At 40.4% G+C, this 16,252-nt stretch overlaps 1 protein-coding gene across 1 annotated transcript in view; it reads left to right on the forward strand.

Annotated features, from left to right (window-relative positions):
* The first annotated feature begins 2,153 nt into the window (after positions 1 to 2,153).
* Positions 2,154 to 16,252, forward strand: part of GTF2I (general transcription factor IIi) — a 60,252-nt gene continuing 46,153 nt past the window's right edge. The window contains exons 1-3 of the mRNA XM_010021666.1: positions 2,154 to 2,210; positions 3,597 to 3,735; positions 15,749 to 15,883. Of these exons, the coding sequence (XP_010019968.1) occupies positions 2,172 to 2,210; positions 3,597 to 3,735; positions 15,749 to 15,883 (313 nt within the window). The 5' untranslated portion in view covers positions 2,154 to 2,171. The remainder of the gene's footprint in view (positions 2,211 to 3,596; positions 3,736 to 15,748; positions 15,884 to 16,252) is intronic.

Genomic DNA, 16,252 nt, shown 5'->3' on the forward strand with positions numbered 1-16,252 from the left:
ACTTGGGATGCACTGTCCTCTCCACTGAATCAGGGTGGCTGGCTGTGGGGCTGTGCAGTGAATCAAACTAGGACCTGGTCCAGTGGAGCAGTTTTCTTCCCTGTTCCCTGGACAAACTTCCTGCCCGTGGATCAGAAACCAACTTCCGGGGATAGGGGAAATTCTGGCATTTCTGATGTGCATCCTCAGCCCTCAAGTGATTGCTAGAATTTTCTTGGTCTGTGTTCTGGATAAGATACCTCTGCAAAATAGAAAGGAAGTTTACTCTTGTTTTTTACACAGCGTGATTTTTCACCTCGAATGGGGTAGGTGTGCCACTATTAGCTTGGGACGTGTTGAACTTTATGCAGAACAGCTGCATCAGACAGTGAATAGAGACATGGGAGGAAGGGAAAATGTGTAGTTATATTCTCTCATCTTTTATACCGGATTATTAGGATATCATCTTAAAAAATCTAAAAGCTATCATGTTTAAAATCACTGTCAGCATCCCAACCCTAAAGGAGTTCCAAAGATGAGCCTGAGAACTCTATTAGGTATCAAAAATCATGGCTCAGTGAAGACTGATTTATGTCATGTCATAATTTCCCTTTCCCTCTGATATTCTATACGCAGTAAGATCCCCCTCTTCCTTTGGAGACTAATCTCATTGGACTTGGCCTCCCCATCCCCAGCTGACCCTCTCTTAGGTCACTGAAGCAGTCAGCATCATTCAGAAGTTGTTACTGATTTAAATTCCCAGACTTGGTGAAGGACCTATTTGCCTACCCCTAGATGAAGCAGGCACTGGTGTTCAAACCTCTTGTTACCAGCATCCTCAAACAGCTGCTGACTGTGCCACTGCCACTTTACCCATAGCACTGTTTTAAAGCTGTTTAAACCTTGTTGGCCTGTGCCTGGAGAGCTGGAAGGCTGACGGATGTCTGTTGTGAGCTTGCAATCTTGCTAGCTTTTATTTTTTTCCCCTACAGTTTGTAGTCTGAAGTGCTTTAAGTCCTGTCAAAGGAACAACATGGTGCCATTTATTCTGATGTAAGCATGTATTATCACATGCAATAGTTATTTGTGCTGCCCTGACTTATCTGCACTTCTGATAGGCTGCATGTCACCTCTGAAAACTTGAGCTGTGTTGTGTCCATGTTCTACAGGAGCAGCAAGCTGTCTCATGGAGCTGTTGTGAAATGTCTCATTTATCTGAGCTATCTTGACTTTTAAGGTGATTTTTCTCAAGACTTGTGCATGGAGTAACACCTAAATCTACCGGTTTGCCTCCAGGCATGTCAGGTTATTGCTTTAGATATGTATAAACATAACAAGTTGCAACACTCCAGTAGAAAAATGTGCTCTTACCAGCTGCTGTATGCATTCTTGTCGAGGTGATTCTGCCATCAGAAGCATAAACAACTCCTGATTATTACTTAATTATTACTTAAATAAGTTGAAAGTCTCCTGAATGACACACAGAAAATAAGTTTAAATCCCTTTTTTTTTTGTGTCACTGATGAAACTCGGTTTGTACTTTTAGCTCCTTAATTGGGACTGCTTTGCTTTGCACTTAATCCTACAACTAAAGAATATGCAAATAAAAATGTCATGTTCTGTTACTGCTACTGCAGTCTCTGAGGCTGTGATTCTGGGGTAGGATGGTGGCGGTTTGTTTTGAGCTAGGCCATAATAATTACAGGGAGGATTGTTCTAATAATTGTCTCATAACTATGATTTGCCATTTCTTTTCTGTACGTTGATGCCAGTGGGTTTTGCTGTGTTTATCTAGGCTGCCAGAGTTGGAAACATGCTTAGGAAGAAAAATCAATGTAAATTTAGCTTATTTAATATACAGCTTTCTAAGCACAAAGGGTTTGTGGTCTAGTCATGGCACAGCATTTTAACTGTTGAATGTTCAGCTCCAACTGTGGATGAAACAGCAGGAAGCATGAAAGCACAGAAGAGCAAGCACTTCCTCTTGTTAATTTACTTGTGTATTTGCTTGGTGGGGTACATTCTGGGGTTTTGAATAGCTTTTGATCTTTGCTTGCGTAAGAGGTGTTAGTTTTCTTGCACTGCTGTGGGTATCTGAACAGGGTTATTTTATTTCACTTCACAGGAAGAAAATGGCCCAAACTACTGCACCAGCAACATCCATACATGATGAGGATTCCTCTGAAAGCAGAATGGTGGTTACATTCCTCATGTCAGCACTTGAGTCAATGGTTAGTAGAGAAGTTAAGCAGCTGCATCTTTACTCTCTTTTGGCATGTGCAGGATTACACCAATACATTGCCTTCTCTGGGTAGCAGGAAAGGTGTAATTTCATATCTTTACCTTATTATGTGCTGTCCAACCTCCTGTGAACTCTGTCTCTTTGCTTGTGGAAAATCATGCTAACAGTCTTAGCTGTCATCTTGTTTCCTGTTGTGATGTGGTTACTTTAAAAATTATTTGTCAAATAAACAGGAAATAATTATTGATTACTCAGGTAGAGTGTGGTTGAAAGGCAAGAGTCTGTTCTGGTCTTTGTCTTCTATAATAAAGGTTGAATAAATGGTCTTGAAGCTAATGCCTTGTCCTCAGCTGCTGTACCAATTCAACAAAACTTGTTCAGAAAAGACTTTTGTATTAAGTTGGCTTATCACCTGTTTTGTAGAAGTTATTTAATCATTGTGTTGTGGGGTTTAAGGTTGGCCAGGGCTGTGAGTAGAAATGCCTGTCCCATTTCCATAAAGTTGAGGCACTGTCAAAGATCTGGTTCTTTAAAATAATTTTCTTAAATGATAAGAACGAAAATTTCCTTTTTGGCAAACTTGAATGGGATGGTTATAAGATAATTGATTGCAAGCCTTTTTTTCCTATGGGTATATTCAGTTCCTGAGGGTTTTGTGTCACTTTTTCCTCTCGTGCTGCAGTCGGTGTTTTTATAGGTTGCAACAATCTCTGATCTAAGTTCCTAGGAGAAATTGACTTCTTGTGATCACTTCTTGATGATCTCACTAATTTTCTTAGGGTCTTTGCTCTCTCCTTGTGCTGCAGGCTTCCTACTTCACTTCTTTGCCAGAAATTTCTCCCAGCAGAACACACGTAGGTGTTCATAGGGAAGGTGCAATCCTTCCACTCAGAAGGAATTCACCTGAGCCTGAGCACAGCAGGCAGGACGAGGCAGACTGCAGGCAGCTTTCCTGCTCACAACCACACCTTTCTGAACAAACACGAAGTGTGATAAGCCTGCTGTGACTGAACAAATTCCTGTATGCTCTGTTGAAAGTTGCAGTAAGACACTCAATATGATTATCTAACAGGGAAGTGATAATTTCACATGGATTGATGTCATAAATCACTTTAATTAAAACCAGTGCAATCTCTGAGTCTACACAAGACCTTAATTTTCCTAATGTGTCTACAATGCTTTTAAGATTCCTGATGAAAAGTACTTCGGATGTGTAAATTATCCTTTGCTAATCGCTGATGTTGTTACTCGCAGTACCTTCTGAAAGGTGGATGCTGGCAGCAGAAGTAATAACTGTTTTACATGATACCACATACATTTCTATTAACTGTACTCTTAACTATGGTAATAAAAGCTTTTGTTTTTCTTTTTATAGTGTAAAGAACTTGCCAAGTCCAAGGCAGAAGTTGCCTGTATTGCTGTATATGAAACAGATGTGTTTGTAGTTGGAACTGAGAGAGGAAGAGCCTTTGTCAATTCTAGGAAAGATTTTCAGACGGATTTTGTTAAATACTGTAAGTTCCAATGTTGTACTTTCATATTGCACAAGCTGCTTAATGTGTTTTGCATAATACTAATAACATCTGGGAGCAAAGTTCTGTATTTTATGGCTACATGCTATAATTGTATTGACTGTAGCAAAACCAGCTGTTTAAGAACATAAAAATAATCAGTAACAGTGGTCTTGTTTGGAGTGTTATTTCAACTGTGGCTGAAAATGTGGGGTTTTTTTTTTGTTTTTGTTTTTCCTTACATAATGTGACAAACTAGTACAGATAAGTATTAGACTGTCCACCCTCACACCACATCCTGCATTTCCTAGTGCATGTTAATTTTTCTTTGTAACTCCTCCTCTAAGTCTTGCACTTGCAAAGGCTGGATGTGACATTCAGCAGGTATTGGACTACTTCTGTCAGCTCAGATGGGCCTGGTTCTTCAAATCCCTTCATACCTTATTAAAGCAGATGCACATTTTTTGACAAGATATTATGTAGCTTTTTTATATTACTCTTATTTACTAGACAGAAATATGTATTTATATCATAATGACTTAAAATTACATCTGCACTGCACACATCTAGAGTGAGCTTTTTGTTTAATTTCATTTTTATAGTAAAACTGTGGGACTTCTGGTTTCATAAACCATTATCTGTTGAGTACAGGACAGTAATTTTAGGAGATAGGTTTCAAAGATTCAGTGACTCTTTGGAGAATTGGTGTCCTGATTTAGGAAAGTGGTGTTGATGGATGCTGCTCAATAACGAAATTTACCTACTTGCATAGGGAAAAGAAGAAGATGCAGGTTCAAGAAAAGGGTATGAGAAAAGAATCAATCTGAGGGGAGAGTTTGAGCAACAGGTGTAAAATATTTTGGTTTGACTAATTAAAAACTCCTTGGAAAGCAATGATGTTTAATCTGTAATAGAAACATTTGCTTCTCAGAATGCTTTTGTTGCTAGCTAAAATTCTCCTGGAGGTTTTGTCTGGAGGCTATTTGTTCATGGTGAGGCTCTGGCTTTTTGCCTCTGTCCTACTCACTTGGGCAATGACTTTGTGTGCAAAAGTATATTACTCTAAGGAAAGTCACCCCAATGTTGCATTGTAACAGATAAGTGATATCAAAATGCAGAATTACAACCTGACTGAGGCAGTGCTCCCATACTGGTATTTATGAGAAGTGTTAGCTGGATAATGGGGGGAGTTCAGTTTTTCACCTGATCTCCTTTTTTTCTTTGTTGTTGTTCCTTAAAGGACCTCTCTGAGGTTCTAGATACTTTGTTTTATTGCTAGTATAGTGATATTATGGGCCTTGATATACAGGAGACTGCATATTGGGCACGTCCATTGGTAAAGAGTCTGAAATAACTGGGATTTAGTGTTTGCTTGTCCTGGCTAGATCTGGCAGGGAAGCACTGGCTTCTCATGCATGCTTGTGTTTGACTGTATCATGTGCATGTGTTTAAATCTTTAAATCTTGCATCAGAACTGACAATCCTGATCCTTTGCTTTATTCCAGTTACAAGATACTGATTCTTGGGCAGTGATTTTATACTGCCAGGCTGATGAGGTTAAACAATATCCACTTTGGAAACTGGGTTTTCATTATGCTTCTTGCGGAGTATCACAGTGTAGATCTGTGTGAATAAAACTAACTAACTTCAGTCATTGCTATCATGGTTTCACTAAGTGTATATCCCCTGTACTTCCTGGGGAGTTTTGGTAGTTCTCTCCTGTTGCTAACAAAGGTGTTGATAATTCCAGAAAATCTGACTTCAGAACACAAGTTTTAGGAACAATAGCATTACATCTTCCTGGTGATGCTGCTTCCATCACTGCCTTTGACAACTTTGAAGGCTTGATGAAATTTCCAGTGTAATATCTTTTGATCTAAAACTTAGAACTGTGAAGACAACAGTTCCTTCCCCCTAGCACCTTATATCGTCAGTTAAACAGGAAAGCTAGCAATAAACAATGTTAATTGCGATTTTAGTAGGTGCTTTGGAAATGCCCAGGAAGGCCACAGTTCTATGTGGTTTTAATATGTTAGAGTTGGGGGCCCTTTTTGCTCCTTTCTGATGAATAAAGACTTCCAGGCAATTCTTACAGAGCTGTTAGAATGAAACCTTTAAAAATTCAGCTGTGATGTTGGCCTCTGGAACACGTGGTGCTGACAATATGGTGAACTGGCTCTTGTGTGGGTTTCTTAATTTCTCTGTAAGTCTGGAAACAAGTGTAGCTACTAAGCATTCCTCTGGTTATGTGAGACTGTTAGGACAAGCCTGCGTGTGTCTCTCCAGTCCGTCCTTCCACTTTTCCCACAGCTCTTGTGTGTAGTTGGAGTAAATATGAAGAGTTTTCCAGCATCTGGGGGCTCGGACTTCAAGCCTGCTGTATATGTATAATTTAGTGGGCTAAATTGATGAAATGTCCACATGAGGTTTATGAAGGAATTGGCATCTATGCTTTCTAGTAGTATAGAGCACATAGAAATAACAGCAGTTCAGTGAAAGCAGCACTGGGGTTGGGTTTCCTGTGGCTTTCATTTATAAGGATATTCACCCACATGGGTTCCCTAATGCTTAGTGCAGGGGAAGGAGGAGCCCTGCGCATATATACCTTGTTACCCTAAGAAAATGCATTAGAAACAAATTATAGCAATGTTTTGGGTTTGGTGGGGATTTTTAAATAATAGTATGGGTTGTGTGTTGAGTGTTGAAGGACCAGTCAACAGGCATTAATTATTTAAAACTGGGGCAGATAATAGATTCTTCTGAACTGTGCTTAATGAAGAGGGCTGTAAGCCATCTGTTACAGGGAAATAGTATGTTTCAATCAATATAGCCCTGCATTGTGCTTGTATGTATAACGTGTAGCTTAAGTAACCTGCAGTGTCAGTTATTCTAAACCTGTGTAAGTTTGTATTGTAACATAAAAAAAGTGTGTTCTTCCAGTGCCTGCTCATATTCAGAATATGGACAAGCATGGATACTTGTGCACTGTAAGGATTCAAGATCATACACATCTTGCTCTACGAGTGCCTCTTTGTTTTAGTTGCTGTTCCGTGATGAAGTGTACTGTGTGGTCCTCTTGGATGGCCTCAGCAAGATGCAGTGCCTCCTTGCTCTCTGGATTGCTGTGGAGTTATCAGCTATACTGAACAGGAGACTTATTGTTGGCGGATGTCTCAAGAATGCTGTTCCCTTCATGTATTCATTTGCATCATCTTGGCAGTTTCCTCTGAGTTTCAGTTAAGGTTTGGTGTCAGCTCTGTGGAATTCATCGGAATTTGAATGGAACTGGAGGTGGTTTACAACACAAACAAAAAAACCCCAACGAAATAAGAGAGGCATCATCATCCCCAGGTTGTATTTGACCATCAAGTGAATATCAGAAGAGCTTCCTCACTCAAACACCTTTTTGGTCATCTGCTCTGGACTTTCAGAGGTGTGTTCTATACCATCTGCCAAGGAGCTGATTGTTCTCCAAGATTCCTGATTGCCTCTGCTAGCATTTCTACTGGTCCCGGCTGTTGCACCATCAGTATGTAGGTCTCACAGAAGCATAATCCTGTAAGTTCTGCAACTATGCGTCAGTGCTCTCAGTCATGCTGCTTTTTCCTTCTTTGGTGCCAGGGTTCTGGGCTCACTTGCCTGAGGTGGGGCCATCTTGTATCTGTAGATGGTTCATCCGGGATGATAGGTTCTTTATTCTTAGGAGCTTTCATTTTCCTTCTGGTGGCCTCATGTTTCCATGCTGATGTTAACAGTGCATCTGGTATGGGCCAGAGTTTGGCTGCAAGTCCTTCTAGAGACTTTGTTCCAGCATCTTTCACTCTTCTTACCTGTACCTCCATGTCCATCCAGACACAGGTTGCAAGAACTCCTTGTAGCTTCAAGAATGCTCAGAATCCAAGTGTTTTTAAAGGGCACAATTGTTCCTCCTGCTTATGATGAATGAATGGCACATGATGCTCCAAAGACCTTTTGGGAAAGAATGTTCAGCTTTGGCTCCTCAGTATCTTTGCTATGTGGATTACTGTTCTCCTTTGGATATCCTCCATCATCTGCAGGCAAGTAAAATGACTCTTCCCATAAACTGGGCTGCTGGAACACCTCTGGCTAGGCTTCTGTCTCATTGAATCCTTCTGGCCTTTGAGCAAATAGAAGTATTGGGTTTTCTGGGGAATTCTTCTGACATTGTGCTCCCTTATCTCTTTCTCTGTAACTTATGTAATGCTTCAGCATTTGGGGGGGGGGGGGGGGTGAGGGGTGGAAAAAGCAAGCAAAACCAGAAACCTGAAAGGCTGGTTTAAAAACAAAAATTCAAAACTGGCAAGTTCCTAACTGGATTGGCAACTGCTTGACTACTTTGGCCTGCTGTAATGTCTGTCCGAATACCTGCACTTGGAATTTCTGGGTTTGTCCCTATAGTCTAGAGAATTAAGCATCTCTGGCTGAAGCTATACCATGTCTAGGGTCTTGCTATGGTAGTAGATGCCAGCTTCCTACTCCATAGCTGTAGTTACAGCTGTGCAGTGACTGTCCTCACTTCAGGCTTTGGCTTTCACAGGAGCTGCTGTTCACTGTGTAGGAATTCTCTGTAGAGAATGAAGGTTTCAAGTACACAAAAAGACTATAGGGCAATCCTTTGGTCTTCGAGGACATGCAGATGGGATTCTGAGTACATCACACGTACACTTGCAGAGCATCAGTCTGCTTCATCCCTAGCTGTTCATCCCCATAGGCTGGTGTATGCTTGTGTGGGATTAAAGCAAAGTAACTGCCTAGACCTTGCCTTCCCGGCAGCATCTTCCCAGCTGTGCCAAAGAGGTATGATTCACTTCTGTCTCTGCTGTCTGTGTTCCCTTCAGTGGTGGAATTTTGAGCTGTTTCTAAGGATTCTCCTCATGAAATCATACCCTTTCCGTTCACCAAGTGACAGAAATAGTTTTTCCTCACATTAGATGTTAATGTTTAAACTGTGACTACACGGGACAAAGCTACTCGGGTGTTCCAAGAGGCTGTTTTGCATCTCTAGCTCAGATGCTGCAGCACAGCAGAAGTGCTGTCAGGGAACATACTGTGCTTCACCTGGCATGGGGCTGTTGGATGTTATCACACTTGTCCTGGACTGGTGGAAGGCAGTCTGAGTAGACTGGATATGCTTTCATCAGAAGTGATGGCTTTGCCCACTTCAAGACATCTCACTAGCAGTAAATACAAACTCTGTGGTTGCTGTCTGCGTGAGGACCTTCCTACAGAGGAGTTCATGACACTGGCTGGAGTCATCCCCTCTGAAAAAGTGCATGCGGATACTGCAGCCCTAAAGTCCAACTGTTTGAAGGCAGTAGTCTTTTTTTGTTTGCCCATCATTGTCTTACACTGTTTCTTACTGACATAAACTCCAAATTGCCTAACATGTTTTTTCAAGCTAGAAGAATTTTGTGAAATAAAATAGTCTATACTTCTTTTGTGATTGAGGTTTAAAAAATGTTTATATTCTCATTGCATCGCTACAAGTGCAATTAGTTCTAATACTGGCAATAAAAGTAATGCCAGCAACAGGGCCAGATCCTTAAGGCAACTTAGGTAAAAATCTAGAGCAAGGCTTCTGAAAGTCTCCATCACATCTACCTTTAGGCATCTAAGTAGCTCCTAAATCAGTGGGTACAAACCTTGAACTGTGTTTCTTTGTAGGTGACAATATCAAAAAACCATGGTGTAGAAATCCATTACTTCAGTATTTTTTTTAACCAAAGCTCAGTAAAGTGTATAGCACATTGGTATAAATATAAATGTCAACATGCTGAAGATCTGTTTGGCATGTTGCTACTTTCTTTCATTTTTTCTAATGGATGAAGCTGTTTACATGTTTGTGTATCGTCTGTGTACTTTCACTATAAGCAATGTTGAACAGACTGTGGTATTTCAGGCCTGAGAGCATCATGCACAGATCGTGTGTTTAGAAGGTGCGGGGTGGGAGTCAAGCTACAGTAGTTGACTATTTTTATTAACTCAGTAGCTCTGGTTTAATTTTAGAATTGTGCTTAAAAATGTCTTTGATGCAATCTGCTGAGATAGCCCCTGACACTGCAGCATGCTAGTTAGTGTCTGTGCTGTACTGCTGGTCTAGATGTAGTGTTTTTATGGTACTTTATTTGGATGCTCCAGTACTGATGGAAATAAAGTATTAATACACTTGATCTACTTCTTTCTTCCTATTGTGATTACCTCTGTATTCTGTATATTTTACTTGTCATGCTTGTAGGAATTCAGAAGCAGTATCTAAATGGGGTGTTGAGCTTTTCAGCTCTAAAGCAGAGTATGTCAGACTTGAAATTGAGTAGGCTGAATGCCCTGACCTGTATGGAAGCAGCCTAATACCTTTTCAGTATTACTCTAATAACAGAGGGCATTATTGGGTCTACCTGGTACTGATTGTGTTTGTCCTCATTATAATATCTAAACAACAGTCTTCATCATCTTTGTCTCTGATTATCTGCTATGCTTTTATAGTGAAAACACTGTTCTGTAACTAGCTGTCATCTTTTTGATGTTGCCCAAAGGCAACAAAGGCAAACAAGGGATTTGTGTCAAATCCCTTAACACAAATGCAGCTAGTTTAAAAATACCACTTCTTTTTGATGATGATGTGCCAGTGTGGAAACTGGTTTCCCACAGTAATTTTCTTTGGCCCTAAACTAATCCATGGCCACCTGAGATTTTTCTGACTTTTGCTGCTCCTGAAGCTACAGAATATTTTGGAAAAAGAGAAAGGAGTCATTAAATTCTAGACCTAAATAGTAAATTAAAGAAAAACAATAAGAGTCAGGTGGAGGATCAGGCCTGACAAAGCACTCATATAGTTTCATGTCTGTCATCATTAATGTTACCTATTTTAAATGCAAATGGAGGGCTGTATCTATGAGATACTTTAGCTTTGGTCTTCCAGTGCACTTCAAAACAGGTACACTTTATGGAGTGTGTAGCAGGAAAAAAAGAATGTTGGAATAGTTGCTTTTTAAAGCTGTGACTGTCTGGATGCTTTCCTGTTGCCAAGCCAGAGCTGGTTTACACCTCTCTTTTCTCATGCCAGATTTCCTTCCAGCTATTTGGGAGCGGCCTCTTTAAAACAGCCTCTACTAAATTCTGTTTCAGTGTCTGCTGGAACAGGCTCTTCCCAGTCACCTTTATGGGAACTTGCTCAGGTGTGGCTCTCAGTTGTGTTCCTGAGTTTTCACCTTCCTTTTTGCAGCAGATGACTTAGAATACCTTGTACTTCTCCATACTGCAAGACCAGAAGAGATGACTGCTCCTGGCTACAGTGACTGTAGCCCATCACCTTTTCTCAGACTAATTATGCTGGCAAACATGTTTAACAAGGTCTTAACTCCCGTGTCTGTCACTTGGGAGTTAAGACTTTGCCTCTCTGCTAGTGGAAGGGGTCAAGCGAGTGCATTCTGTGAGCCAGGTTGCATCATGCCTGTTCAGTGAGGTGTTAATGATAACCTGGCTGGCTCTGCCTGGGCTTAGTTAAGCAACAATTTTATAACCTTTTTGCTTGGGAGAGTTGCAGGCATGGCAACTGCTGGCTTCTTGTGTATGTCCTTTCCTGTGCTGCAGCCCTGCTGTTGTGCCCAGACCCCCGTGCCACTGTAAAACCTGCACTGTGAGTTGGTTCTGGGGGTCCCCATGTCCAAGGGTGCTACAAAGTTGTCTGGAGTGTTCTAACTGCTAATGTTTATGGGATATTTTTGTTTATTTAATAAAAAGCATGAAGCTTCAGATGTTCGTGCTGGAAAGCTAGGACACTTTGCTACCTACATTGTGACTCCCCCCTGCACTCTGGGCTTCTGCTTTCCCAGTCTCTTAAAGTATTTACATTGTACTGTGTTTGTTGGAAGCACTAGTTCATATTTTACATCTGTTTCTGCTATACCTCTACCTTTTGGGGGAGTTTTTCTGTTGTGGTTATAACTGCTTGATAAAGTACCTGAACTGTATTAATTCTTGGTATTGCTAAAAGCTTTTTTGATTTAACATTTTGGTTTCAGTAACTTTCTATTTTGTATTTGCAGAGTGTAGTTATGAGTTAAAGCATCTACACTTAAAGACTTGATCAGTTTATTCTTAATAAATCACATGCATAGGAATTAGTTCAAAGATAACATTCCTGGCACTTGCTCAGCAGTTGCAGTTACAAGTAATAAACCTAAAACCCAAAGCAGTCATCCCTGTCTGTTTTACTGTACGAGCTGCTTCTTTTTTTGCCATTGCTATCTCCATTTGAGCTTACTTAAAAAGTTCATCTTATCAGTCCCCTTCTGCCTGACCTTTTGCAAAGCAAATAATGTAAGTTTTGGGCTGTCCCATGTTGCATGTTTCTCACATATTGTGTTCATTAGCTGAACCCCACATTAATAGCCTAGATCTTCATGAAAGACATGGAAATGTCTTTTAGCTTTATCTTGTGGCCTGCTATACTCTTCCTTTGCTTTTCTACTACTGTTCTTCTTTTCCCAAGTTCTCAGGATGAAAAGAAAGATGCATTTTCAAAACCTCTGTTACACAGTTAGACACAAGTTATTTTAAAAGGGTTTTAGGAGATTGCTTTGTTCCTCTGTTCCTCAGGGGTGCTTCCTTTGCTTCCATCCTGCTAAGAGCTAGTTTAAAAGTTTCTCAGTTAAGTTCAGGTACATTTCAGTGGAGACCACCCACCTCATTCCATCCAAGTCGAAAACAAACAGAGAATTACAGTAGATAGCTGATCTGTTTGAAATTCCCTGGCTTCTAACTTCTGCCTCAGGTGATTTGCTTTTCTTGTGGTTTAAGTGATCCTTTGATAATCTTAAAATGATTTCTCTTTAATTTGAGGTTATTGTCCAATTTCCTGAACTGTAAACCTGGATGGCCTTAAAAAGCTCACAGATGAACTGGGTGGATGCATTACAAAACAAAGCAAACGGCTTTTAGCTACACACACATTTACCTTCTCTCTTTCATTGCTTGTAGTTATTTTCATAGAGTAATTTTCCTTAAGCACAAATGGTAATATGTAGGTACATGAGTGTTGTCACAAAATAGTTACTGCCCTTAAGTTGCCTTTCGGAGTGTCTGTGCAGGGGTGACATTCATACACTTATCACTTTGTGGCTTTTTCTACCTGGGGGATTAAAAACCAAACCACCTGATTAAAAACCTTCTGATGCTTTAACATGCCTTACATACCGTGGCACTGACAGCTCTTTTGCTAGAGGAGTGTTGAGCTCCATCAGCTTCAGAATCTTACCAGCAGCTGAATCTTACCAGCTTTTCTCTGTTGTTGTGTAGCATCTCCTTCAAGTGACACTTTGGAGGAAACTTCACTTAAGTAAACTGTTTCTCTGCTAAAGCTTGAATTTTTTTTGTCTTACTCTGACTGTAAGTGCTGATTTTGTCAATTGTCTGCCTCCTCCATGCAGCAGCTTTCCTCTCACCTCTGAGTTGGGTGCTTTGAATACAGATGTGCTTTAAGGCCTATTTTAGTTTGCTAAAATAGCTCTTGGACCGTGCTTTAGTGAACCTTCAGAATACGTGTTGTATAACACTGCTGAGCTGTAACACTGTTTATCATTTTATAAGCATAACAGCATCTATTTAAAGCAGGAACCTATAGTGTCTGCCCATACAGAGGTCAGGGTGTAGCTGTCTAATTGCTGCCATACAACAGGAAAAAATTGCCAAGTTAAAATTTGATCATTTTGGGTATTTCATTTTTTGTTCAGTCGTAAGAATTTTTGTAAGAGGGCTTTTTTACTTTAAAACAGCCTATTCATTTTATAATATATCCTTTTTTATAAGGATGGTGACAGCTAGGAGATTCCTCTTCCAGCCAAGTGATAGGCTGGGCTGTCAAACTCAGTCTGCTGCTGATTGGGACAGGTAAGAGGGAAGGGTGTTCTGAATAACCAAAACACCTGGATGGTACAAGAAGGTAAGAGGCACTCAACCATACATGGACTGAGTGCCAAATGAGGATTGTTGTTAGGAGCTGGGTCATTTTTAACCATGCTGAATCCGGAATAGCTTTTGCAGAGTAACTGGACTAATCCTTCAGTATGCTCTCAGCTGTGTAGAATGCAATTCTTTTACCATAATCATTCCTCACTCTTCCTGAGCTATTTACCCTGTAAATACAGCACCCATCCTTCTTTCCCACCAGGTCTTGTTGCACATGTCCTAGGCATTCCCTCCCAGACATAGCCTGAATCCTGTTAGGTGCTCTAGTAGTTGTGGCAAGGGCTTGGTCAGAACCTGTAAGCTTTGTAACCTCCAGCACGTGGAGATGTGTCCCATCAGTGCTGCCACAGGATGCTGCCAATGGCTGCTGAGTCTGATCAGAGCTCTTATAAATCTTACTGTGTTCAAGACTTGATGTTTTTTGTCAGAAATTCTGTCAAATGCGGGAGAGATTAGGGAGGTGGATACATGATGTGAGCTTAAGAAAATGGATTCAAAACATGTGATAAAACCCAACAAGATAAGAAGGAAAATTTCTATGTCTTTTTGTCTGGTTCTCATTTTAATGGGAAGTGAGCAGTGTTGTCATTTTTGTTTTGCTTTTTATTTTTGGAAAGTGTGGGTACACTTCTGAGAAGCTACTGTCAGTAAAGGCGTTTTCAATGAATCAGTCTCGTAGGTGGGAAAAAAACCCACCCAAAAAGCAACATTGCATGTAGCTATGAATGGAAACTGATGTTATCCCCAAGTCTGCAGGCAAACTTTATAAGCTGTCATTAATTAAGGACCTGTGTTATAGGTATGTAGTAACATTCCAGTTTTGCAGTATTGTTTGTGTTATGGTAGGCCGTGTCATATTGCAAAGGAAGCAAAAGTGTCAGGCCCAAAGAGCTGGAGAGCTGAATGTCGTGTAGAGGTGCGATATCAGGGCACAAAGAAGACACGTGATTTGTAGAGGGAGAGAGATATTCTCTTTAAAGCAAAAAAAATGAGTTTTTAAGATTATAAATGTTTTTAGTAAAAGCAGTGGTGTTACAGCTCATTTCACAACTCATTTGTAATCAGTTATTTAAACAGATACTTGTTTTCTTGTGTTAGTGTAGAATGACAATGCCAGCAGTACTGGCAGCGCAAATCGCAGTGTTTCAGCCTTACTGCTGTGACTGCTCAAGGTGAAGTCATGACACAGCTTCAGCACCAATCATCCTCTTGCACACAGGAACACAGATCTCCTATGTTTTTTCTTTCATATACAGAATGTCTGTTGCTTTCCCCCATTTTTGCTGGGCGATTCTCAGTAAATCTTGGCAAGAACTGAGTGGTAAGAAAGGAAGGCTGCCACCTGAAACGATCACTTCCATTTGCTTTTAAATACTGAAAGTCTCGCTATTCCATCACTCTTTTGGCAATGACCTTTGCTCAGAGACTACAAGGTCTAGGGCTGAAATCTTTTCTGTTATGTGTGCTGATGACTTGTTTGCAACTTCTCCTATTCACTAATGAGATGTGTATTTAAAATGTCTTCTGAAAGGTAGGAGCTGTTGTGGCAAGTCAGATCTCAGCTAAACACATACAGCATAAACAAAACGTAACTGCTGCATAAGGCATCATGCATAGCACTGAAGAGCTATGGGACCCTCTACGCAGGCATTTTAACCTTTTCCCTGGTGAATGTGTTGGTCCTACTTTCCTTGGTAGCTTTCCATTTTATTTCTACTGAAATTAAAAGTTTTCTATCTCTTCATGCCCAAAAAAATCCCTGCTTGGATGTGTCTCTTAATTCATCATTCCTACACCTCAGAGGGTGATATGTCTGAAGGCTGTAAAAAGGATGTAATAGTTTTGGTGTAAATTTAAATTTACTCGTTGCTCATGTATGGATGTAAGTGCATTCACTTCTAAGGCAAGTGAATTCTTATAATTTTCTGGCAGGAATCCTTCACTAGTGTCTATAGTCTAAACTGGAGGGACTGGGTACTGGGAGGTTTAATAACTTTATTTTTGTCTTATTTTTATAACTAACTGCCAGGTGTTACAGAAGAGGAGAGGGCTTCAGAACTGCAGAAAATAAAGAATATACCACCTATAAATAGACTGACAGTGGATATTGTGGAACTGGAAGCTCTCAGGAAGTCTGTGGAGGACTTTTTCTGCTTTTGCTATGGTGTGTGCTTCAAAGTCTTCTAAACAGATGTCCTGGATTTCTAACTTTTGTTCCAGTTGGGAGGAAAGTACCACATTATCTTAGCCTTCCAACTACACTGCTGTTAAGGTGGTAATTTTAACTTCTAGTAGCTGATTCTAAAACATACAGAAGTATTGCATAGTTTTCTTCTTGATGTTGTTTGTGGGGTGTGATGTGAAGGTATTGCACAGCCCATTTAGTTTCCTTTCAGGAAAGCCTTTATCATAGTCAGTTCCAGTGCACGTTAATGTGAGCAGTACTCGGTTTCCTGTAGAGATTTGCATCTGCACATTGCTTTCACTCCAGATCTCTCCAAGTAAAAGGTGTTATGAGGTTCTTATTCTTTCC

This window comes from Nestor notabilis, unplaced genomic scaffold (genome assembly GCF_000696875.1).
Source record: "Nestor notabilis isolate BGI_N333 unplaced genomic scaffold, ASM69687v1 scaffold29, whole genome shotgun sequence".
Lineage (NCBI taxonomy): Eukaryota > Metazoa > Chordata > Aves > Psittaciformes > Psittacidae > Nestor > Nestor notabilis.